The sequence below is a fragment of the Fundulus heteroclitus genome, chromosome 10 (genome assembly GCF_011125445.2).
Source record: "Fundulus heteroclitus isolate FHET01 chromosome 10, MU-UCD_Fhet_4.1, whole genome shotgun sequence".
Lineage (NCBI taxonomy): Eukaryota > Metazoa > Chordata > Actinopteri > Cyprinodontiformes > Fundulidae > Fundulus > Fundulus heteroclitus.
Window position 1 is genome coordinate 32,881,447 of NC_046370.1, and position 23,950 is coordinate 32,905,396.

The 23,950-nt window shown below is 46.6% G+C and overlaps 2 protein-coding genes across 7 annotated transcripts in view; both read right to left on the bottom strand.

The window, feature by feature from the left end:
- Positions 1-2,631: 2,631 nt before the first annotated feature.
- si:dkey-94l16.4 (transcription factor 20) lies at positions 2,632-14,229 on the bottom strand. 3 transcript variants are annotated; one of them, XM_021317281.2, is made up of 6 exons: positions 13,853-14,229; positions 9,155-11,695; positions 6,575-6,668; positions 6,033-6,082; positions 5,852-5,921; positions 2,632-4,519 (listed from the first exon to the last, which is right to left on the bottom strand). In XM_021317281.2, exons 2-5 carry the CDS (start codon positions 10,655-10,657, stop codon positions 5,874-5,876), a joined length of 1,695 nt encoding a protein of 564 aa, XP_021172956.2. In that variant the 5' UTR covers positions 10,658-11,695; positions 13,853-14,229; the 3' UTR covers positions 2,632-4,519; positions 5,852-5,873. The 3 variants fall into 3 exon arrangements, with proteins under 3 accessions (XP_021172956.2, XP_021172957.2, XP_012719511.2); XM_021317282.2 differs by lacking the exon at positions 13,853-14,229 and adding an exon at positions 13,617-13,838; XM_012864057.3 differs by lacking the exon at positions 13,853-14,229 and adding an exon at positions 13,135-13,579.
- Positions 14,230-15,806: 1,577 nt separating this feature from the next.
- Positions 15,807-23,950, bottom strand: part of mprip (myosin phosphatase Rho interacting protein) — a 50,879-nt gene continuing 42,735 nt past the window's right edge. For 3 of the 4 annotated variants that reach the window (XM_036142558.1, XM_012864090.3, XM_036142560.1), the window contains 8 exons: positions 20,778-20,925; positions 20,545-20,662; positions 19,552-19,711; positions 19,334-19,447; positions 19,114-19,200; positions 18,789-18,951; positions 18,620-18,705; positions 15,807-16,789 (listed from right to left, as the gene is read on the bottom strand). In XM_036142558.1, coding sequence (XP_035998451.1) covers positions 16,718-16,789; positions 18,620-18,705; positions 18,789-18,951; positions 19,114-19,200; positions 19,334-19,447; positions 19,552-19,711; positions 20,545-20,662; positions 20,778-20,925 — 948 coding nt within the window. In that variant the 3' untranslated portion in view covers positions 15,807-16,717. Of the gene's footprint in view, positions 16,790-17,074; positions 17,146-18,619; positions 18,706-18,788; positions 18,952-19,113; positions 19,201-19,333; positions 19,448-19,551; positions 19,712-20,544; positions 20,663-20,777; positions 20,926-23,950 lie in introns of all 4 variants that reach the window. The other variant, XM_036142559.1, reaches the window with a different exon arrangement.

Below are 23,950 nucleotides of genomic sequence, written 5' to 3' on the forward strand. Positions count from 1 at the left end.
AAACGTAACGTGTGCAATTCAAGTATTTTGATTGGACGATCTCAGCTTGGGGTCGTAGGATTTGTGCCCGACGGCTGTCTACTGAGAGGGTGTTGGGCATGCGCACTACGATTTCAGATGTTCGGTGTTTAAACAAACATTGGTGGGCCAGCGCCAATATCTCAAGAGGATTTAGCCTCTGAGTTTGTCGGTTTTAAGGCAGACTTAGATATATGCACACAAATGTTTATAACATAATTTTATTGGTAAGGGAAAATTCCTTATTTAAAATTTACAATATTACCCTATATATATATATATATATATATATAAAAAACACCCTGATCCATTAATTATTGTGGACACAGAGCTCCACAGCGACATCTGGTGGAGCCAGGCCCCACTTGTCCCAAATGCAGACGCCACCTGGCTATATCAACTCTGAAGCCAGCGCCTGCTCTGATTGGTTGGTTGGCATCGGTAACTGAGCGGCTGGTGTTGGAAAATGGGAGCAAGAGAACTCACTGGGTGCGCAATGGTCTTAATTTAGGCACCAAACCCGCGGCATACTAGGGGAAGCACTGTTGAACATGGAGGTTCTATCAATTTCTAACATGTAATTTTCACTTTGGCACAGCACACAGGTGACCCGCCTCACCCTTCATATACTGAAGTCTTAGCCATCCGTTTAATACCAATTTTCCCGGATTGAGTCACAATTAAGGTCATCGTTTGGCTTGTTTATTATTGCTCACATTATTGTAATACCTGTGTGGGAGAAAATATTCTGACAGGCCACCAGGGGGCACTGTCCTACGCGCACCAACCTTCCTAAACAAGAAAATCTGATGTGAAAATATTAACAACTGCTCGGGTTTATGTAAGGAGTTTGAGCAATCCAAAATATGCGGACAGTTTGTTGTGTGGCTCTTTGCAACACTGCTGGATTTTCTTCTGGCTCTTCTTTACTGATCTGGGTGCCTCCCCTGGTTTAGACGATCACTCTGCCCACTGACCACCAGCCACCCCTGCTTGGGTCATCCACGGTTTAGGATGGCTGATTTTCAGCAAGGATTGGGAAGCTGGTCAGAGTTGATGGGAAGATGGTAGATGTAGGTAAATACAGAACAATCAGAGGAGAACATGTTAAAAGAGACCACAGAACTCTAGAGACTACAGAGGCGGTTCAATGGGAATGAACTTGAAGTATTTTCCAGACAAAGAATGAACTAAATTTAAGCCTCCAGTTGTGCAAAACTGGTAGACACCAATATGTTGAATCAACAGGGCTTAATAAAAACGTCTGATCTATTTTTTTTATATTATTACACATCACACAGGGGATCCAGAAGGTTGAACAAAATATTTATTTTGACAATTACAAGACCTCGGACACTCCCGAGAGGTGAACGTGACGGTACAAAAACCTAGCCAACAAATCTGATGATAGCAAAACGAAAACCCATAAGTTGGCAGTCATCTTCTGATGTTAAACTGAGAAAGCCCATTCTGATGGGACAGGAACTGGAATGTAACGTTTAGTGTGTACCAGGACAGGAAATGCTTTACGTTAATGTCGCAGAAAACCCTCCTGCTCCGTGTTACTGCAGTAACAGCATTAAAAAAATAAAATAAAAAATAGAGGTAAAAAAAACAAACAAACTCATTACAATATCTGAGATTCAGCCCTGAGAGCAACACAGCAAACTTTATTTTTTACATTAAAACATATTTAAAAAAAGAATATTTGGTACAAATCACTGACTCTTCCAGACTTGCAGAGAAACCTGCTTAAAAGAAAACAGTGTCCTACTGTTTTACTGCGATAAAAAAAAAAAAAAAAAAAAAACACAAATGGGGGGGGGATGGGTAGGGTGCAAAAACAAAGATGGCACAAAAGGATCAGCCAAGAGGTCTTGTCTTTTTCTAAAGGGGAAACATGGATTTGTCTGGGACGCTTCGTGCTGCTGGTGACACACGCTGAGGAGCCGAAGCCCCTGAATGAGGTCTCAGGCGGCTCCATGCTGCCCCCCACAGGGGGGGGGGGGCTACTGTCAAAGTACGCAGAGATGCCAACAGGCCGACTGAGAGACCTCCGGCTGGATTCAAGCCCACAGGGAGCCGCTGTCAGTGCTGCCCACAGGTCCCACCCTCTGAGCCCTCTGGGGTTACGAACTAAGTCGGCAACAGAAAAAGTGCATGCCAGGTGCCTTTACTCCGGACGCGAGATCAACAGAGTTGCTGCTTTACACCTCTGGAGATCAGATAAGGCTTTTTTCAGAGAGGGATATAAGTGCAGGTTCTGTTTGTGGCCCAAACCGAGAGAAGAAACTACTTTGAGCGATGGCCTTTGATACTGAATGCCGCACGTCTGGAGTGATAATGAAAGGAGAAATGGGAGGCGGACGGGCCGGACCCACGCACACAGGCGAGCCTTGCATTTAGAGGGTCCTCTTTACAGGACGACGAACGTTTGATTATCTTTCTACGACAGGACCCGCAGCAGGTCGGACTGAGAGTCAAAGACCCCGACTGATTTAAAAGGCAGCGCAGGCGAACGGCACACGGGCACGCGTTGAATGATCCCAACCAGGCGTGGGAGGGCCAAAGTGCTTTGGAGTTGCAAAAAAAGATAATAAACAATAAAAAAAATAAAAAAAAGAAGAAAATCATCACTAATACATCGATGATGTTTCTTTAAAGTGAAAAGGGTAACGAACGAGCTTCAAAGAGCCAACGAGAGGGCGTGGAGCGCAGTGGGCTGACCGGTGCCGCAGAGCAGAACGGAGTGCTTCCTGTTACCACACACACACACACACACACACACACACACACACACACACACACACACACACACACACACACACACACACACACACGAGGGCAGAACCGGAGCTCCATCACTGAAGGTCCAGTGTGCTGCCAGTACTGCTTGTGTCGTCTCAAGGCATGGGCGGACATGGTAGCGGTGCTGAAAGTGCCAGAGTGAGCCGAGTTATCGCCGGTCCAACTTAGCATCTGCTGCTACACGCTGCTGCCGGAGCAGACGGCCCGACTAACTAACCGGTCAACTGGATGTTTTAGGACTTTATCTGTAGCAGGCAGACGGCGGCACGTTGCTGTAAGTTTGTAGGAAGCTTTAGAAATGCTCAGAGCTGGGGGAGTCTACCAACTAGTTAAAAGGTCAGTTGTAGCAACAACTAAACCTGAACATGGTCACATCCAGGGGATCCAGGTCTACATTAGTGGATATCTTCAACCTCCAAACTAACCGGAGACCGCCGTTAAAAGCGTCTCCGTTTTACATCCACGTAACCACGGTGGATGTTACAGGACGGTACTGACCGTCACACATCCAGTCAGCTGATCGGGAGTCCACCAGGCTAGCTTCCAAGCGAAAGCTACCTCCACTCCGGCTGAACTTGGAGTTCACCCACAGACCGCGGCAGACTAGGCGGTCCGACTCAGCCGGCAGCTTCAGAAAACGTCAATCTGACTTGACCAGAACGTGCTTTTCCGCTGAGAAAAGAGAAGAAGCTAAGCAAAAGCTGCCCGTGACAGTATAGACGTTTAGCGTCCGCTAACGTAGCGTTGCATACCATGGGAACAGTTGGAGTCCTTTAAAAAAAACAATAAAAAAAACACTAAAAATCGCCCTGCAAGAGGAACCTGACCGACTAAGCTGGTAGCCTCCCTTTACTTTTTATAAAACCCACTGTAATACAAGGATGGGAACTATTTCTTTGCTAAAAATGGGAAGTATCCCTTAAATGAATAGCAGCTCGTTAGCCTCCTAATAATCTACCGGCCCATGTACGACACGTACAGCATGTTTACTCAATTTAATGTAACGCCTTTAAAGTTGATATACATGTCGCAGCATTATTAAACGCTGGATATGTTGTGCCGTTCTGCTCCCAGCAGAGTCCCTGCTGCTCCACGGTGTTGAATAGCCACGGCTCTGTCATGGCAGCCCACGCCCACTCGGATGGTTTGCTCTGGGAGCCCGGCAGCTTAACTCCACCGCGCTCGCTTCTGTCCCATACTGGAATAAAACGCGTAAGAATCTCCTTGACTGGCTGAAGAACATAAAAAAAAAAAATGCTTCACCAGAACCTTTCAATAGCTAAATAAAAACCACACGCGGTCACTCTCACAGGAAAAAAACAAACAAACACACAAACAAATAAGCCTCTCTGACAAACCGCTGAAGAAGCCCATGAGAAAAAAAAGTTCAGGAATAAATAAAACTAAATATAATCAAATACTTAGAAAATCTTTAAAAAATTAAATATCTTTGATTAATATTCAAATTGATCTGAGCAAAAAGAACAATCCCGTATAAATAAGCAGGCAAACAACAAATTCAGGGTGCTGCTCTGTAATGTTCCTGCTGTCCACAGGTGGGTGGGGGGGGGGCTCCAGCTTAACAGTCGCGCTGAGGGACAGATGGTGTCCATAAGGTTGGTGGGTGCTAGCGGTCAGTCGGGGGAACCCCTGGTCCACCGTTGGCGTGTTACTGGTAGACGCCTTCAGGATTCTGTAAGCGAGTTTTGACAGAGGAGGAAATCAAATAAAAAGAGAGATCATGAAGACACCTTTCTGCATGCAGACACCGACCGCAGCCTGGAAGATAAGGGCGTGGCTGCGCCCATTGGCCCGCAGCAGGCCGAGGCTCAGAGCTGATAAGCAGCCCGCTCTGGGCTGTGGATTGTTTTCTTAAACGTTTCACCACAAACTATTTGGTGATCGGGACTTTATGTCAGACAAACACAAAGCAGCGCATTATTGTGAAGGGACAGAAAAGGATACGTGGTGAATTAGCTTGTGAGCACAGGAAGTAAAGACTAATCTACAATTACATTTCACATATGATTTCACAGTTTAATTGTTTTATCAAGCAATAATTTAAAACCTTTAATATATTTTGAATATGGAAAAGAAGATGTTTTTCCCCCAATTTTAGCAATTATCACATACAACAATGCATTTGGCAGATAGGGTTTGAATAACTGTTCTATAAGAGGGACATAAATGAAACCTTTACTAAGGAGGAAAACTACAAAATCCAAAGTGTAGAGCAGACAGGAAGGGGGAAGAGGGTCTTTAAATGGTAAATAATATAAATGAACTGTCTGCTAGTTACAGGATGCTATGGGTGGGGGCTAAAGCATCCTGCATTAGCTTCCTGAGTGAGAGTGCTACTTTGTGCCTCATTAATGTTTCATTTGTAAACTTTAATGTAATTAGTCAAAGTGTGTTGCAGGCCGAACATGCAGGAATAAATCAGAGGGAAAATCTGGGCACAAATCGGATTTTGTTTTGTGTTTTTTTTGTTAACACTGACATGAAAAAGACGGATATGGGTCGCATTTCCCTGCAGTGTGAAGGTAACCTGAAGGTCTTTGTCACATCAATAAAGCAGGAGACGACCCAAACGTACGCTAACAGGTACATGTTAAGCCAGTGTGTGCCGCTGTGATGGAAAAAGTCAACAAATAGGGGGGGAAAAAAATGAAACTCTGAAGCATTTCATTTTCAATCTGAAACCAGTTTCCCAAAAACAATATTGCTTCAGGACGCCTAAAACAAGCGCGCCTCAATAGGCGGGACACTAACCCTGCATGGATGGTTCTGTACTGCAAATGTTTCTTTTTCCAATTTAGAATTTCTACCTCTTTATTCCACAATATTTTCTTCCCTTTATGCGTTTTTCTGAGAGATGCTCGCATGTTTGCCTGCAGCCAGTCACACAGGCAGCAAGTTGAGCAGAATGGGCGTTTCGGTAACTCTCACTGAACAGAGCAGGTCACTGCTAAAAGACTACAACCCTGAACATGCTGGGGTAGTAACACTACAGAGCCTCACTCACCTCATGAGGTCTGTGGAAACTGTCACCTGTCGTGCCATCGACTCCCTGGAGGTGCCTTCAGCGTCTTGTTCTGGTGGACGAATGAAAACGTCAACGTGAAACCTTCCTCTTTCACCCCACCCCCCCCCCGCTACAGAACGTCTATCTGGGCTTCTCCGGACTGTCGTCCTCGGAGGCTCACCTTGTGCTTCCTACACTTCATGGAGAAATTTTCCTCTACGAGTACACAGTCTGCGGGGGAAAAAAAAAGAAAACATTCTCAGAGATTCATCTCAGCACCGGTGGTGGCGGCATCATGCTGTGGGCATGCTGCCCTGCAGCAGCTATAGAGCAGCAGGTCAGAGCTGATGGGGAAGATGAACTAAACCCGAATCAAATCACAGAAAGAAGGGCTGGAGACCGCCGAGGCTGAGGAGAGGGTCCAGCCTCTAGTAGGACGACGGTGAACCTGCAGCCAACGGTTTAGACCAAAGCTGCTTCATGCGGGCCGCTCAATTCAAGCTTCACCACTGGAAATACTGCAGAGACGGTATAAGCACCGGCGACTCACACTTTTTCAACCTTAATTTGTTAAAAAGAACTATTTAAAAAGGTTGAAAAACACCACAGAGTGTTTTGTGCTGGTGTTTCATAGGAAATGCCAATGGAGGTTTGTGGCTTTAAAGACGGCTGGTGAAAAGGTTCAAACGGTGTGAACACTTTAGCTTGGGGGTGAGCCCTCACCTGACTCCAGAGCACACCTGTAGTGGTACTTGTTGGGGCAGCCTTTGAAGAAGCAGCCCAGCGTAGCTCCTGGGTTGTGGCACGCCGAACACATCTGGAGAAAGACAGGCGAGGATCAGCACAGTCTGCCATCTGAGGATGTGTGGCTAACCTCCAGCCCTGCTGGAAACGACCCGAAAACAATCATAGATTCCCAAGAGACCGTTGAAGCTGGTGTGCAACCCGGTCCCTAGACGCCTGTTCTAGACCAGGGCTGTCAAACTCATTCCTATATTGAGCTCTTGAGGGCCGGATAAATTGCCTTGAGGGACCGGATTCGGCCTGCGGGCCTTGAGCTTGACACACGTGCTGTAAACAATATAAAACTCAGCGGCTATCAGGCGTCCACCGCTGTTGAGTGAGAGGTTGTGTCTAGGCAGAGGAAATGGGCTTAGCATAGAACAATAAAAGTTTCTTTCCCTGGGCTGGACCTTGTCTGGCGGTGCTTTACTGATTAATTGCTAACAGGCCACTGAGCCATGATGCTAGAAAACTTTTAGTGCTTTTAAACTTTTCCTTCCCCCCCAGAGTGGTGTAAAACACTGATGGTCCGGCTGCCGCTTTTATCCGTTTTCCAGATCTCTCATCAGGCTAAGCTGCATGAAATGTGTCTATATAATCCTTATAAACGTGCTAAATCTCAGCTAAAGCTAAAAGCTGCTACGCCGATGTTGGTCTAGCTGTGTTGCTATGGCGGTCGGCCGTAGACCGCCACCATGCGTTAAGTTCTCTACTATTAAACCTAAAAACAAGCAGAGAGTATTATCCTTGTTTGGCCTGAGTCGCTAACTCCAGATGTGAAATCATCACGCTGCCTGCTTCTGAGGTCATGAACGTTTTTAAGCCACCATCTTGGTAGTCCATCCCTCCTTTCAGTCAGCCACTGTGATGGCTAATTGACAACATTAAGAAACAACTCTCCAAAAAGAGGACGGTCCTCTAGTTCGGCAAATTATACACCAATTATTTTGTTAAAATGTTTCCTCAAATCCAATCCCTTAACCACGGCGAGCTGTGACATCACTGCGTTATTTTATTGGTTGTTGGTTTCAGTTTATTTGTTTTATTTATTTCTTTTCACTTTCGCTTAGTAGTTTAGTTGAAGTTTACAGACTTAAAGAGTTTGTTGACTGAAGTAAGTTGTTCCCAGACCCCAAATATGGAGCAAGTACAAACAAAACATCCAGATTGTAAAATAAAAAAAAAGAAAAACATGGAGGTAGACCGAGGCAGGTCAGGTCAGAGAAACCCAGCAATCTGCTTTGGAAACAGGAAGTGAACAACAGAAGAGATGGAAGACAAACAGGCAGAAAGGGGACTAATGGTCTGCGGGGAAACTGAACGAGATCAGCTGAAGGAAGTCAGATTTACGTCCAGGAAGCCGAGCCGCAACCACCACGAACAGCCAAAGAGAAGAAAGCAAGGTTCTGCTGGGCCACAGAGAAGCACTTATGGGCTGTAGACGGCTGAAGGGAAGTGAAATTTCAGTGAGGGATCCTGGATCCGCCCGGGATGTTTGTCCAGGTGAAAAGACGACGCCATTCAGACTTTATTTCTTATGCCGTAAATCTAAAGCAGGTCTCCTGATGAAGCCATTTGTCCGGATCATCATGCACCTCTTCATCGAGGGTAGAGAGCTCCAACTTTTCTTCAGGAAAGGCAGATCAACCTATAGACAAAGCCAGCAAACTATTCGCATCTCCATCCAACTTAGCTCTTACGGTGGAGTCGGAAAGATGCCTGCCTGATAAAAGAAAGTTTCCTTTTTCCTAAATCGGTTCAGAGCTGAAGCCACCAGAACGATCTGGGACGAGTTCGGATTCATCAACCCATCGTTTCTCCTCTTGCTTACAAAACAAGACATTGGCTTTCTTGCCAACACCAGAGTATGGCTGTTTGCTTAAACCATTTGGTGACATATCTGATTTGTAAACCAGCTCAAGATTCTCCAGCAGCGGATGATGTGAGCCTACGTGAGGGAAATGGCTGGTCAACACAACACTCGGGTCCTCCCTCCCCGGCAGCATCAGTACCGCCCCATCTAAGGGCAGCTTTTCACACCTTTGAGACTAGACTACAGACCCTGCCTTCCTTTTTTCTATTTTCTCTTTAGGGTTAGGGGTCTTCAGTAGATTTAGACTGAAACCCCAACACTAGAAAAATGACTTCTATTTATTCAGCATCTGGACCCACTTATTCCTCCCGAGGTTGCTGTTAAAAACGTCACTTCTGATTTCTCTACGGAAATTTGCAGCCCTGAGCGAAGCTTCATAAACCAGCCATTTGATTTAATTGTTGCAAATAAAAGCAGAGGGAGCGCTGAATCGGTGCTTAAGGTTTTGTTTGTCAGCGCCAACGCACTCCGCTGCCATTTGAACCGAAACGACTCAATTCTTCGGGCTTCCTGCGGCTGAGATTTGACAACACATGTGAAATCTAACCGGTTACCGAGCGGGAAAGTGAACGAGCAGAAATCAAGGCATCGACGTCCCTGCGACTGTTTACCGCATTGCTACCACGGGGTTTAGAGAGCAGCTTTACCGTCTGCTGAGCCACCTTGACGGCCTCCTCCAGCCCGTAAACTTTGCCTTTGACCAGGAACACGCCTGCCGACCAGACGCCGCAGTCCTCGTGGAGCCAGTATTCGCACGGCTCGGCGGGCAGCACGGGCGGGCTGTACCAGTCCTCGGCGTCCGCGAGGCCACCGTCCGGTCGGGCCCTCTTGGCGGCCGGGCTGCCGGTCCTGCCGCTGGCCCACCTGCGGCTCCCCGGGGGCCCCTGCTGCTTCAGCGGCGCTCCCGGGCCGCAGGCCCAGCGTCTGGCTTTCAGGATGCTGGAGGAAGAGTCCGAGTCGCTGGAGTCTTCCTCGTCCTCCTTGAGACCCGACTCGTGGGCCGGGGCTTTGGGGTTGGGCCGGTACCCCTCGGGGTAGTAGGGCCCGTGGAGGTCCCCCAGGTCAACGGAGTTGGCCGAGCGGCCACACAGGCAGCAGACCAGGGCGCGCTGGAGCCGGCTGTGCTTGGACGGCCGGCCCAGCCGCAGGCAGGAGGTGCTGGGCACGGCGGCGGAGACGAAGCGGCTGGAGTGGGCCTGCTGCTGCTTCCTGGGTGGCGCCTTCCCCTCCTCGGCGTAGTTGATTATGGTGCACAGAGCAGGGAGCGGCTGCTGACGCTTGACACGGACAAACGGAGAGAAACTGTCCGACCTGAGGTCCTTCTTTTCCTCCTTGTAGCTGGCATACTTGAGCTTGATCTCAGGCTCGTTTGGGGAGAACATGGAGGAGGGCTGGCAGCGTTTGGGCTTCTTTCGCCTCCGCCTTGGGGCGCGGGGCGCCTTTGAGTTCTGGGCGGGGGGCGCTTTGCTCCCAGGGGACTTGCTTTTGACGTCTCCCCGGCTGGTCTGTGGAGATTTGGGTGCCGGCGGAAGGGGCGGCGGCGTTTTGGGTGCCTTGATCTCCGCTGAGGGTCCGGGCACGGGGAGCCGCTGCGGCTTCCTCTTCGAGTTGTGGTGTGCGGGTGGGTGTGCGCCGGGCCGGGTCGGGGGTTTTGTCTTGGACTTCACGGGGCGACTCCGAGGTGGTCTGCTTTGCCGCGCACATCGGGGTCTTTTAGCAGGGGTGCTGCCGCCTGCCTTTTCTGAGTCGTGGAGACCAGAAAGAGAGGTAGAGTCATCGTTAGTTTGGGCATCAGCGGGTTTACCTTTGTTCCCATTCGCAGCTTTTCGTTTGACGGTTCTCTGTGACAGCGAGGGCTTGGCACGGCCTTTCTTCCTCTGGGAGCTGGGGAAGGCAGACTGATGCGCCGGTGGCTGGGAGGCACTGGGTTTCTTATTGGCGAGTATGCAGCCCGACACTCTATAGCGACTCGAGTTTATATTCATGACTATCGCCTCCAGCCGAGTCCCTCGACCAGAGCGCATGGGCAGCTTCCGTTCTTTTATAGTCCTTTCCAGCACGTTGGCGTTCCCGTTAACGTGAGGCGCAGCGCCGGCGGTTCTGTCCTCCGGGTCGCCCGACACGCGAGGCTCATCAGGCAAGTCAGTCATTGGTTGCAATACGGCCTTCCGCCTATGGGATGAGCGTTTACGGTCGTCGCTGGACTCTGCCCTTGCGGGGCGGTCACCGAGCGCCACGCTCTCCCGGGGGGCTCCGCCGGTACTCAGCGTGTCGGGCAGAGCATCGTCAGCAGCCTCCGGGCAGAAGCCATCTCCGCTGGGGGAGCTGGAGGCCTGGGGAAGGAGGAACACGTCCTCCGCGTCGCCTACTGAGGTAGAGGGTGGGGAGACGGGATCCTCCAGAGGACTCTTGTACTCCCTGCTCGCCGAGCACAGATCTGCTTGGTCCCGTTTCTTAATCTCGACGAGAAGCACGTCGGAGGTCCCTCCCTCGTCGGCCCGGAGAACTTCCAGGGAAGGGTTCACTGCCGCCACGCTGGCCGTCCTCCATGCGGTCTCCGTTTTCAGGAAGACCGCTGCGCTTCTCTTCCTCCCCCGGTGGCTCTTCTTCGTACGCGTCGGCGGAAGGGACTCCTCCGTTGAACTCTGGAGGCTCTTGCACACAGTACTCTCTCGCGTCCTCCTCGGGTCCCAGTTGAGGCTGCAAAAAGGAGGGAAACGGCTCCGTCCGCGAGACGGGGTTCACGGCCTCCTCTTCCCGCTCCGGGTAGCGGTGGTTGAGCGCATAGCCGGTGCCCCTGTTGTCCGCGTTGCAGTGAGGCTGGAGGGAGAACCTGACGGGCGACACGCTGTACACAGGAGAGTTGTGAGTGGAGAAGACGTGAGACCTGCTCACGTAGGACAGCGTGACTGTAGTGTGGGATAAGGCATTGTCTGGCTGAATTTGATCCCCCGATCGGACCGTGACATCCGGGGAGCCGGTCTCCGGGAACTGTAATGCGTGGATGGAGGCTCCAGAGTTCGGGGCCCAGCCGGAGCCCTTGACCCTCCGCAGGGCATCGAGAGACGGCGAGCTGTGGAGGCATTCTCCCTCCTTCCTGGTCAAGTCAATTACGCCGGGGATAATGGAGGGAGAGACATCTTGATGCTGTAGATCCTCCAAGCTCCCAGGTGGCTGCTCCATAACAACTGGAATGGATGGAAGGAGGAGAAAAAGCTCATTTTATTCACTTAAAATAGAACCATAACACAGTTGACGTGAGATTTTGGCTCGCCGGGACGGATGTCATTAATTAACAGCAGCGTAACTCACACCACCACCACGATAAAGCATCTGCTTCAATACTGACACCTTAAAACGAGCTTTGGGTAAGATGTTTGCCTTAAAATCAACCTAAATCATTCTCATTTGCCATCCGGGATGGACGTAACATTCCCTATAAACAATCAGTCCTCTCCATCAGCAATGTCTTAGTCAAGTTTTTCTCCTTTCAAACCTAGAGGTGTGGTCCAGAACTACTTCAGCTCAGAGTGCAGCCCATATTTACTTCCTGGTTCCTCGGCCAATCATATGAGAGTTCCAAAACAAGAGTGCAGCATTTGGCATTTTATTTAGGCAAAAGCACAGCAGCCTGGAGACATGGAAGCCAGTTAGAGAAGCGGACCAGAAGTAGAACAGAATACAACACCGCAGACCTCTCCTGTGTAAATACAAATTGAGTGCAACAGCAGACCGCTGAAAACCAGTTGTGTATGTGGTACCGATTTTAACCACTAGGTGTCAGTATTACTTATAGTTCCTTTAAAGCCTGAATTTAATTTACAGCTGCTCACATGGAGGATCACAATGCCTTCTGGAGAGAAAAATAATTTTTTTTACGGTCAGAGGAAACTAATATTTATCGGATCGATTTGGCCACAATGACAAGGATGATATCTGAAAAAGGTCGAGGTGGTTGTTCAACCCTTAAAACATCACGGCTAAGTTGTCAAGCAGGACGGTGGCAGCATCATGCTTAGGGCTGTGCCGCTGCCAGTGGTTAATGGTGCATTTCTCAAAGCGGATGAATTTAACACCTTGTGCTAGCCCCAAGCCAGATGAAGGTTTTGGAAAGGCATTCCCAAAAGCAACGACCTTTGGCTCATTTCAGACTTGCAGACCATGCATAAAAGCTGCACTGGTGCCAGGAACCCATGAATACCACCCATCCTGCCAGCAGTGGTCAAATATCCACCCAGAAGCTTTTAGATGCCTTACAAAAAAAAAAAAAAAAAAAGAGAAAAAAAAGGGGGGAACTACTATTATTATTTTTACCTATTATTCTTGGGAAAATTACAGTGAATAATCAGAAGTCCGACGTTAATGACAGCCGAGCCCCTGATGAGGGCATTTAAATCTCTGACAAATGACTCCATCTCTCACCTGCTCAGGAAATGTCAAGTAAAGACGAAGTTTGTCCCCCCCAGTAGGTAACTCTACGCACATTAATCTTCACAGTTTTGGGGACAAAGGAAACGGTTAACCCGCAGAAGTCACACACCGCCGTTACTAGCTAGGTAACTGACGTGTACCTGATATTAAATCCCGCTGTAAAGAACAGACAAAAAAGGGTTAACCGGCCGCTTACCCTTTGGCTTCGTTCCAGATTAATTTAACATGACAGTTATTTCCAGTACTTGGTTTTCAAAAGAAAATCACTTCAACAGACGAAGTTAACTTTTCCCCACCGAGACTGACAGGTCAGACTCGCTAGTTAGCTTAGCGAGCGTTAGCATGCTACTGCTAGCCTAGCCCGGTGTAGCCGCTGTGATCTTTCCTCGTGTCAGTTCCCATCGGATTTTTCACAGATTCAATGGAATATTCTAAAAAGACGGGATTTTATACTTTAAATTTTATGCACTCTTGGTTTCAAGTAAGCCACTCTTGTCTGTCGTCATTTCGGCTAGGTCAATTTCCCCCAAAAATATTTTGGTTTCAATAAAATACGATCTTACACCGCTGAAGCTAGTGCCTCTTCCTCGCGAGCTTCCGTGGCTGTCACCAACTTCTTCACAGGAAAAAACGTCCAGCGCAAAACATCAAATCAAGTGTTTTAGCACCAATACAAACCTTTACATTGTTGAATCAATTCCGAATTGAAGAATGCACGATTTCAATGGAAGGTTTATTAAACGATTCCTCACACGTGTCCCCGAAAGAGCCACAAACTGCATTTTATTAAACTGAGGAATACTTTTAATGGAGTTTTGCACTGCGTTCATTTTAAACGGTCCGCATAGGGGCAAGGCCCGGCTGGGTGAGACAAAGACAGGACGGAGGTAAAGGGCTCTCTGATCACAACTTACCCGGACGGGACGAATCTCTGCGTTTTTTAACATTCAGTTAGGATTTCATCCCGGCCTCCTCCTTTAACAGGTCCCCTCCTTTCCTGTCAATTCTAGCGGAGCCAGGAAAGAAAAAAGCCCTTCATTAAATAAATATCCCCACTTTCCAGGAACACACACTACTCTGATAGATGCGGTGTCATGTTGGAACCTAATCTCCGACTTCCGGATAAACGCCCTTCAAAATAAATCACTAAGTTTTTACAACCTTGAACAGCAACATAACGTAGTCCATCGTTTATTTTCATTGGAAACTGTGGAACTGTCTGATAATACAGATTAATCTTTTTATTTAGATAAATGGTACAATTGCTTTTTGCTGTGTGTTGACTGTAGGTGACTTGACCAAATGACTAAAGCACCAAATAATTAAAGCACATATCAATCCGGCCTGTCAAGGCAATTTATTAGACCACCAAGAGCTAAAAAGGGCATACCGTGTCATAAAGTAGGGGTATATATCCTTTTAAATTGTATAAAGTGGCTAAAACTGCCTCCTGTAGCGATTGATTGTTTTGATTGATTTGTTTTAACTGTTGATTTGTTTTAACTGTAGTACCAGCATCCTGCCACTAGATGTCAGTTTTCCCAACACGTTAAAACCACCCAGAAATGTCTAAAAAGAGATAAAGTGTTGCAGAATGATGAGTTTAAAGCGTAACTCACTCCATCAACTTTTTTTTTTTTTTGCACATAACCTGTATAAACTGGACCTAAGGGTGCTACTTTTATGTTACTGTGCATTTCTTTGTATTTAAATGCAAACTGAAATGAAATTATGAAATCAAAAGTACCATCTATACTTGTGCCCTTTTAACGACTTCATGTCAAATTGGCCCAATATAGAAACGAGTTTGACATCCCTAAGCAAGGGTCACACAGCCAACACTCATCTGTGGAACAAAGATAGTCCGTTCCACTACAAATTTCAATCAGACCCGTGCCAGGTCATTTTTTATCACATAATAAAAATGCCTTACTAACTTAGCTATCCTTTAAAACAAGACACATTTTATTGTATTTTTGCACACATTAACCCTTCATTGCCCCTCTTAGGTGAAAGCTTGTTCAGGCACCATAAATTAGGATGACCTTTGGTGACGTGTGGAAGATATTCGATGTCTTGTGAGTCCGAGGCTTGGCAGCAGAGGCATTACAGTGGAGAGCTGGTTTGCTAATGTTAGTCTGTTGGATAACAGGGCAGATGCCATCTCCAACCATCCAGCTGGAGGTACTTGAAATGCTAATAATCTATCATCAATCAGCTGTAAGGGTCAAAAGCCTGCTTTGAAACCTTTATCCTGACGCTGTAGGGAATTTTTGTGGGGAAAAAAGTTAAGCAATGAGAATAGTGAGGATTGTAATCATTTACTGGGCAGTAAATTGTTACAAGGACAGAATGTAGTCTAAAGAAACGAGGACCAGAGTTGCTGACTTTGTAGGCGACAAACAGGTTGCTTGAGCAACAAGAGGTGCGACAGGCGCCACTTTCCTTTCAAGGTCTGTTTGGAGCTTCTATCTACATCCTCTGGACAAGAGAAACACATCTGAGTTTCAGGGACGAGTTTCTTGGGGGGTAAAACTGATTTTTACCGTAAACAGAGTTAATAGGAAGTGTATCGTTGTGCTTACTGCGTACATTCATTTCCCAACAAAGTGGACGTTTCTAAAAACTTTCAGGGAGTAGAACAAAATAGGAGAATCTGAGCACAAGAAAATCTGAGGAGAGATTATTCTTAATCTGTGGAATAAATTATTGAGGACTATTTTGTTTTCACTTTTCATCTCACCGATTTACCTCAGAGTCTTTTATTTTTGCCAAACGTGGCGCTTCCAGCTTCTCCTCGTCGGAAAGTCGGAAATCAGTCAGAAATGATAAGGCCTCAAGGGTGAAACATGGGTAGTAGGCAAAAGCAAAGGGTGCAAAAATATTTATTGCTAATAAACCTGTAGTCAGTTGGTGTATATTTGCTTTATATTTACAATAATAGAGTACAGAGGAATGGGAACGTGAAAGAAAAAAAAAAAAAAATCCCAGCCATTTAAATAAATACAAAGGGACTGCCACAGAACAGGACTACGAACATAAACCAACTGGAGCAACTCCTATACAGCTGGACCAATGATTGCTGTGAGAGTAAAACAACAACAACAACAAAAACTAGAACTTTTAATGCATGTACTTAAATTATAGTCAGTGAACGTGTCCGTGGGCCTTCCGTTTGGAGGAAAATCAGGTTTGCGTGAACGTAGCGCGTTTAACGAGGAAGACGGAGAGAGAAGCAACGGCGGATGGGAGCTCGTCTCCGGCTGTGGTCGAGCACTTTCATTCCCAAAGCTTGTTTACTGAGCAGCACCTGCACGTGTGCTGCGGAGGAGCCATAACACGCTGAACACCGGACTCATTCCTACGCCGTCGTTAGGCGAGTGTTACTTTCTCAATATGCACTTTTGCTTTTGTTTAGCCACTCAACATTACAGCTCCACGTCTTTGGCTAGCAACAGTCTATAGTGTTAAAACAGTAGCTTACACAGTCATAGTTTAGTGTATGCATGGCAGATGCTCTTTTTTTTTTTCTTTTTTTTTTTAAAACAATATTTACAATAAGACATAGAAGAAGAAAAAAAAAATGTCACAGTTAACTGAAGTGCATGGAATGCAAAGTCTAGACATGAAATTCAAACTTCATAGCGTGTCTCTTCTTTAATGACATATACGATGTGTTTAGTGACCAGTGTGTAGTGTTTCTAAATACGTCGTAGCAGAGCTAAACGCTCGTGGACTTCTAAACATGCAGCGCGGCAGGCGGACGTGAAGCGTCGCTCTCAGAACTCCTTAGCGTCTTTGTTCTCGAACAGGTGGAGTCTCTGCTCCGCCGTCAGCCCTTCCTTCAGACTCTGAAGGGAAACAAAAAGAAACACTTTCAGGTTAGGACACCGCTCACAGAAACTGATGGGCGTTAGGCAGGGATTTTCCTCTCTATTATTCTGTTGTTACCCATTAATGATTAAATCTAAGCAGGTATGTTTCTTAGGTTGACTTTTTAAACAGTTTTCTGGCTGTAACAAAAAAATAAATAAAACGTGAGGAATTTAGCATTAACTAAAGATGGTTGTCAGATCTTGAGTGGAAGGCAGCAGGGTGTGTAACACCAACCCGTGGGTGTGTCTGCTTTGGTTTACCTAAAAGGAGAGGAGGGAGTAGGCCTACACGTCTTCAGCTAACTGTCCCAGGGCATGTCTCGATTCACAGACTGAGGACAGAAGGGGAGGAAAAAACAAACACACACACACCAGCAAGTGTGTGTTAGACCACTGTGGCGTTTGAATTGCAACAAAATCCCAAGACTGCAGTTCTGAGGAAGTTCTGATATACGGTGCCGTGGAAAAGTAGTCATACCCCTGGAACTCATGGTACAGCCACTAATTCAAACGAGTTTAGGCAGGACTTTATGTGATAGACCCATAATAAGAGCTTAAACAACACCTACATGGATCATTAGATCATTTATTAAAATCTGAAAGAAATGCAGTGTGCGTCTTTATTCAGCCAATATCTTGTAGAACCACCTTAGGCTGCTATTACGGCTTAAAGGACTTCTGGGCCAAGTCTCTACCAACTTTGTACATGTAGAGAATTACTGGATTTCTGACCATTGTTCCTGCAGAGCAGCTAGAGCTAAAATCCTGCGACATATTCTCACTTGGATTTAGGTCTGGTATTTGAGTGGGTCCTTTTAACACACAAATATGCTTCGATCTACTTGAAGTTGAACCTCTTCTCCAATCTAAAGCGTTTTGCAGCCTTGTATTCTTGCCCCTTGCTGTCAAGCTATCAAAGTGTGCGCTCTCTTCTCTCTGGACCTTTTCCTTAATTTGCGTGAGGTGGGCTGTGCTTACACATCATGTCCCACTGTGGGATTCCTTACACACACCTTGACGTTATGCTAATCATTTTGTATGTAGGCCTAAAAGTTACATTTTTGCCGATCCCATTGCTGTCTTTCAATAATGTTTTCAGACCAAGTTTTGATCTTTTCACAAAACAGCTGGATTTATGTTGAGAAAAACATGAAAAACAGATTAACACTATTTATTAGTTGGGTAACTTCTAAAACCAATTTGAAGCACACAATGTTATTTATAGGGGCATCAAAGTCAGGGGGGCTGAATCCCAAATCCCTCATCAACATTTATAATTTTTATCTGCAAAAAATAGAAAAATTAAAAACAAGCTGTGTGTTTGTCTATCACATAAAATCTCATAAAAGCCACTGAAGGTTGTGGCTACTTTAGTACGACACTGTAGATCAGTGGTCCCCAATCCTGGTCCTCGAGGGCCGGTGTCCTGAAACTTTTATTTGTTACTCTGCTTCAACACACCTGAGTCAAATAATGAGGTCATTAGGAGGACTCTGGAGAACTTGACAGCACACTGGGGAAGTAAGTCAGGTGTGTTGGATCAGGGACACATGTAAAACCTGCAGGGACACTGGCCCTCGAGGACCAGGATTGGGGACCACTGCTGTAGATCATGACAACAGCCAGGGTGCATGCACTTATCCAGACGACCTGCAGAGGGCAGCAAATAGCTGGAATGTGCGTCTCAGGCCTTGATGGATGGAGACAGGACCGCTGTGTTTGCTCTCATTGCGTTGCTGCTTCACATCACAGTGATGTGATGTGAGCTCTTACGGATTTGCTGCAAATAGGCTTTTCCTAACCTACCTTTGACCTCAGGGTTCGCTCCGAGCGCTTGGCTGCAGCGGCTGCCATCTTCAGGATGTCAGGGTTGCTTTTGGACTTCATGATATCTGTGGTGAGAAAGGTTAGAAAAAGATCTGGATGAGATGAGTGCTCCCCCTCATGGAGTGCGCTTCAGACGGCGATGTTTTACCGTATCCTCCTCGCTCCAGGTCCTCGAGCGACGGCTCTCCCAGCGCCTCGTGGGCCAGCTGCAGCTGCTCTCGCAGTCGGCCAAGATCCCGCTCCGCCTTGGCCTTCACAATGCTCAGCTCCGTGTAGATGTCCTTGTACTTATCTGTTGCATATTTCTTGTCCTGCAAACACATTGTTGTGCCTAGTCAGACACAAAGCATTTCTGCGTGTCTCGGCCAACTTCGAATTCCTGACTGTTGCCAAAATGAAACAAACCACCTCCGAGAAGGCTGTGCAACTCAAAACGGAGGGAAAAGAAACAACACCAAAGGAATCAAAGTTACTCTTTGAGCAGCCTGCAGTTCATCTTTGAGGGAGTTGATTTCCTGCTTCAGGTACTGGACCTCGGACTCCTTCACCCGCCGCATCACCTGAGCAACAACACAACGAGAAGCTCTCACAGCTGCTAGTGCTCCTGAGGGGAAACAGCTGCTGCCGCCAAACCGCACCAGTATGAACTCGCTTCAGAATCTTTTTCACGTGATATCCGTCCCTGAGCCTTACCTCTAGCTCGTACAGCTCTTTGCCCTGGATTGTGCTGTTCGGATCTCCAGCGCCGTCCTCGGACGCCATGGAGCGCATCTTGGTGATCTCTGCTGCCAGACGATTGTTCAGTTCCTAAACACGGCCCAGAGAAGAGATTCAGGACAGGTCGGTGAGGCTCTGGGTATGCCGCTGGTGCACCACGGGTGGGTCTGATGCAGCAGCGTGTGCCTCTGCACCTGGTTGTGCGCGTTGAGCTCCTGGTTCTCCCTCTGACACTGCCTGAGGGCCTGCCTCTCGGCCTCCAGGGCCTGGGCCAGGTGGGCGTTCTCCAGGCACTTCTGGGAATACTGCTCCGACAGCACGTCGATATCCTGCTGGAAGGAAGTCAGCTCCTCCCTGAAACAGAACGCAGAGTCACACAGAGAGAAAAAAAAACCACCAGGACCACCACCTGAGGAAGGGGCCCACTGGTTTGGTCTAATTATGTTTACCACTGAGGCCCGAAATGAGGTTTCTATCCAGTGCCTCGCAAAAGCATTCATACTCATTTAACGTTTACATTGTGTCACGAGCTTCAATGTATTTTATTAGGGTTTCGTGTGTTAGACCACAACAAAGCAGAGAGCGACTGTGAAATGGAGGGAAAATGACACAATTTTTAAGCATCATTTCAGTTGTATTCAGCCTATTTTGCCCTGACGCTCCAAAATGAAATCCAGAGCAAGCAACAGTCTACACAAGTTACCCAATTAGTAAACCGAGTCCACCTGTGTGTAATTTAATCTCGGATCAAAGCAGAATAAGGTTAATGCGGTCCAGCCACATCAGATCCTTATAAAGGACGTCGTCTTTGTGGCTGCAATAGGAAAAGGTTCAAAAGGAAACTTCTGGCTTCAGTCCTCAGACCTTATTATTCTGACAAACTACTTTACACATTAAATGTTTCACTGTGTTCAATACGTTTGCAAGGCAGTGTACACAAGCCTAACTTGTTTTGACAAAGTAGCACGACATGAGAACTTGTTTCTAAAACGAATCCCTGCACCAATCAGCATCAACATGACCCCGACAACTGAAGCTGATCGTAAAGCAATGAAAGGCATGACTGTCAGGGGTTATGGAGGAGTCCCTAGCAGGTCTAGGTGGGCTCTATAGCATTTATTTGGCCCCGTTTGTTTGATCTTTTTGATGAATGCAGTCCCATCAGTGGTGCAGGGCAGAGAACTCACTCGTGCTGTCTGCGGATCTCCTCTATATCCGCGTTCTCGGTGTTGTTGTTGGCCTTGCGGGCCTTATCCAGCTCCTTCTCCAGCTCCGTCCGATGAGCGTTTTTCATTGCTTCAATAGCTGAGATAACAGGCAGAAAAAAGCTTCAGTGACTGTGGAGAGTTCTCTGGAGCTTTCATCAGAGCAGCATGAGGTAATAATGTTTCATTAAAGGCCCCCTGGGGATGGTTTTTACCAGCGATTGTGGCTGCCGTCTCCTCCGCCAGCAGTCGCTCCTTCTCCTCCTTCAGGTTCTCCAGTTCTCTCTGGTGTTTCCTCTGCAGCTCTTCGATCACCTTCTGATGGGACTCCTCCATGGCGGCAAAGCCCCTCTCACAGGTGGCCTGCAAGAAAACCAGGGACGCAGTGAGTGCCAGGTCATCTGCAGAGGAGCAGCAGATTCTGATGCTCGTTGCAGGCGCAAGGTTAGGGGAGAATCGCCCCTTATGTACACAGGGTCAACTTTAAGAAACTCGGAAGTTAGAGCCGTTCAGCCATGAGCGAGTGGAGAGTGTTTGAGGAGACAGAGGGTTAGGAGGAACGACAGGAAGCACAATACAGAGAAGAAAGTCGGAGAGGAGGGTGAAAGAATGGAGAGCTGCCGCTTCCTGTTCCCATCAAACATGAAGAAAACCCCAATTCCAAACAGCACCGGCAGTCTGCAGGGTTCAAATCCCAATCTTCCTACTGATCGGATCTTTGGCAGGATGCCGGGCTTCGCTGACGGACAACTATGGGAATAACGAGACATTGGCCAGGCCTAAATAACACCTCTGTGCGTTTCTGAAGGACTATAAAGAGGAACCAAACAGGAGGAATGGAGGCGCGCTGGATTTTCTCCTCCCTGGGGAAACTAACTGAGGGACTGAGGGAGAAGTGGAAAAGTCCCCCTCCCCCACCAACATGGAACTAGTATAAACTTCCTGCTCCGACATCCGACAGAGCAGCAGCTTCAGGAGCTTGTGAAGTCATTTATTTGGTGTTTAGAAAAGATCCAGGTCACAGCAGCAGCCCCCCCCCCCCAGTCACTGTTCACTCTGAACTAAATCCGACTGAGTGCTGAAAATGTGTGAGACCTGATGTTTGTAAAAACTAGACGTCTTCCCGTCTCAAATGGAATCTCCTCCAGAATGAAGCTGCCGACTAACGCCAGTCGGTCGGGAACAGCCATTCCCAACTTTTAAAAAGACGTATCACACCCTAAATGTGGCGGATTTATACAGATTTACTGGTGAATGTAAATCTGTATAAATCTCGAACAAAGAGGGAAAAGTCTCAAAGGATTTAGTGTTAACAAGGAGACTTTTAATCCTCCATGTTAACGTAGGTGCCCAGTCTGGGCATGGGGGGGGGGACGCCGGCATCAAGGTATACTGGGGTTTGAAATTGGCATTTAAAACTGTAACATTGTTGGCTTAAATGTACTTTAACAAGACAGCATCAGTGCCAAATGTATGGAGTAATGCAGAACTGCCCTTCCCCAACATGCTGCTGCACACTGCCAGTCAGCTGGCTATAATACAAATGTACGCATTTTTACCTCTTGCTTTAATAGAAAATCTCTAAAAACATTTCTGGTCATAAAAAACACAGCATGGCAACAATATCTACAGCACAGCGATGACCTATGGGTAGTGTTTGTCTTAACCAGCTGATTGTAGGCGTACTTCCTGAGCAGACAGCCTGACTAACCAGCTGTTTGAACTCTGCTTTAAAAAGAGCAGAATGGTCAAAAGGTAAGATTTTCTGAGCAAATATGCAGTCAAAGCAGCACTTACACCTGGCTGTTTTATTTTATTTTTTGGTTTATTAAAATTATGACACAGATAATCTACTAATCGATATGCTGTATTATTTTAGCAGCAGTCGGAATAAATGGAGATTTTCTGTTACACAAATACAACTAGTAGTAGTAATAAAACCAGTTATATAATTTTATAGATTTGTATTTGAATTGTACAAATACTGTGATGATTTTACTCAAGGTTATCACACCATGAGTATCTCATTCCAGTCCATGACTAGTTCAGTTACACATATTTCAACCTTATCATTGTTTGCAGGGGGAAAAAGTACGGAAGGCAACATATTTTTAAATAGTCTTTCCAGTGTATGAATGTCACTAAAGTATCTTAAATCATCAGTTTTTTTTAAGTGCTCATAACAGCAAGGGCAGTACAAACTAGATTATATCTTACCACACACACTAACGTTTTATCAGACAAGTTTTCAGCATGATCCCACTAACCTATCAAGGTTCTGAATAGGTTTTTTGTTTTGTTTTCGCGGCTCTAGAGGCTCGCTTTTTAACACAGTAGGCTGACAGGAAGGGGGTGGAAGAGGGGGAGAGACATGCGGCAAAGGACCGCGAATCAGAGTCGTACCCGGGTCGACCGCGTTGAGGACTAAGGCCTCAGTACATGGGTCGCGCTACCCGCTGCTCCATTTAAATTAGTATTTTTATATGAGAAATAAGTATAAAGCGGAAGCTACGACTATTTATTATAATGAACCACTCACCCCTCCTGTTTGATCCTTACAATAAGTGAAAAATGAAGGTGTGTATGTGTGAGGCCATCACCGTTTTCCCCTAATCAGAGGTGTTTAAGCTTTTTGTCGAGAACTGGACTGTCGAGGTCAGAGCAGGGGTCAACACAGGGGTCATGTTGGGAGGGGGTGGGTTCTGGTAAGTACATTTCAAACATTTTTGCCTCCTGTGCATCCCGTCTTACAACCAACATATCAGTTCTGCATAATAATTTAAAAGGTAAATTTAAAAAAATACAGTGATCCTCTACAGATCAGCTGTAAGACAGACCGCTACAGGAGATCCTTCCAGTCTGCAGACATCCCCGTCTACGACGACTCCTTGACTTACACCAACATTTAATTTCCCTTTGGGATTAAATATTTTTGAATAGAATTAAATAACATGAGAACTGGCATGTTTCCATTTGAACGCAAAAGTCGGAATTTCTCTGTTGATAAAAATCATACTGAACGCCACTTAAAGTCTAAAGTCAGTGTTGGCCTTAAAACCTGTTTGGCTGCCAGATGCCTGAAATGACTGAAAAAAAATTTATTAATAATAAATTGCACTTTATATTTAGAGTTTGTATCTCTATAAATCAGTAGTTGAGACAGAACTGTGCATTCATTTCCAAATGATCCTTTAATGTTGCAGTGGATGAAGTGTTAAGAAATGCATTGTTTTCGGCTTGCGGTGCCAACAGTAACCAAACGTAGCAGCAAGCACAGCAGTTCAGCTTGTTTTTGACTTGCAAGCTCAACTAAGCAGGTCGGGTGGGACGTCGCTCCCGGATTTCAGTTCCGACTTTAGAGTCAAATGAAACACAGCGTAAACTCTCA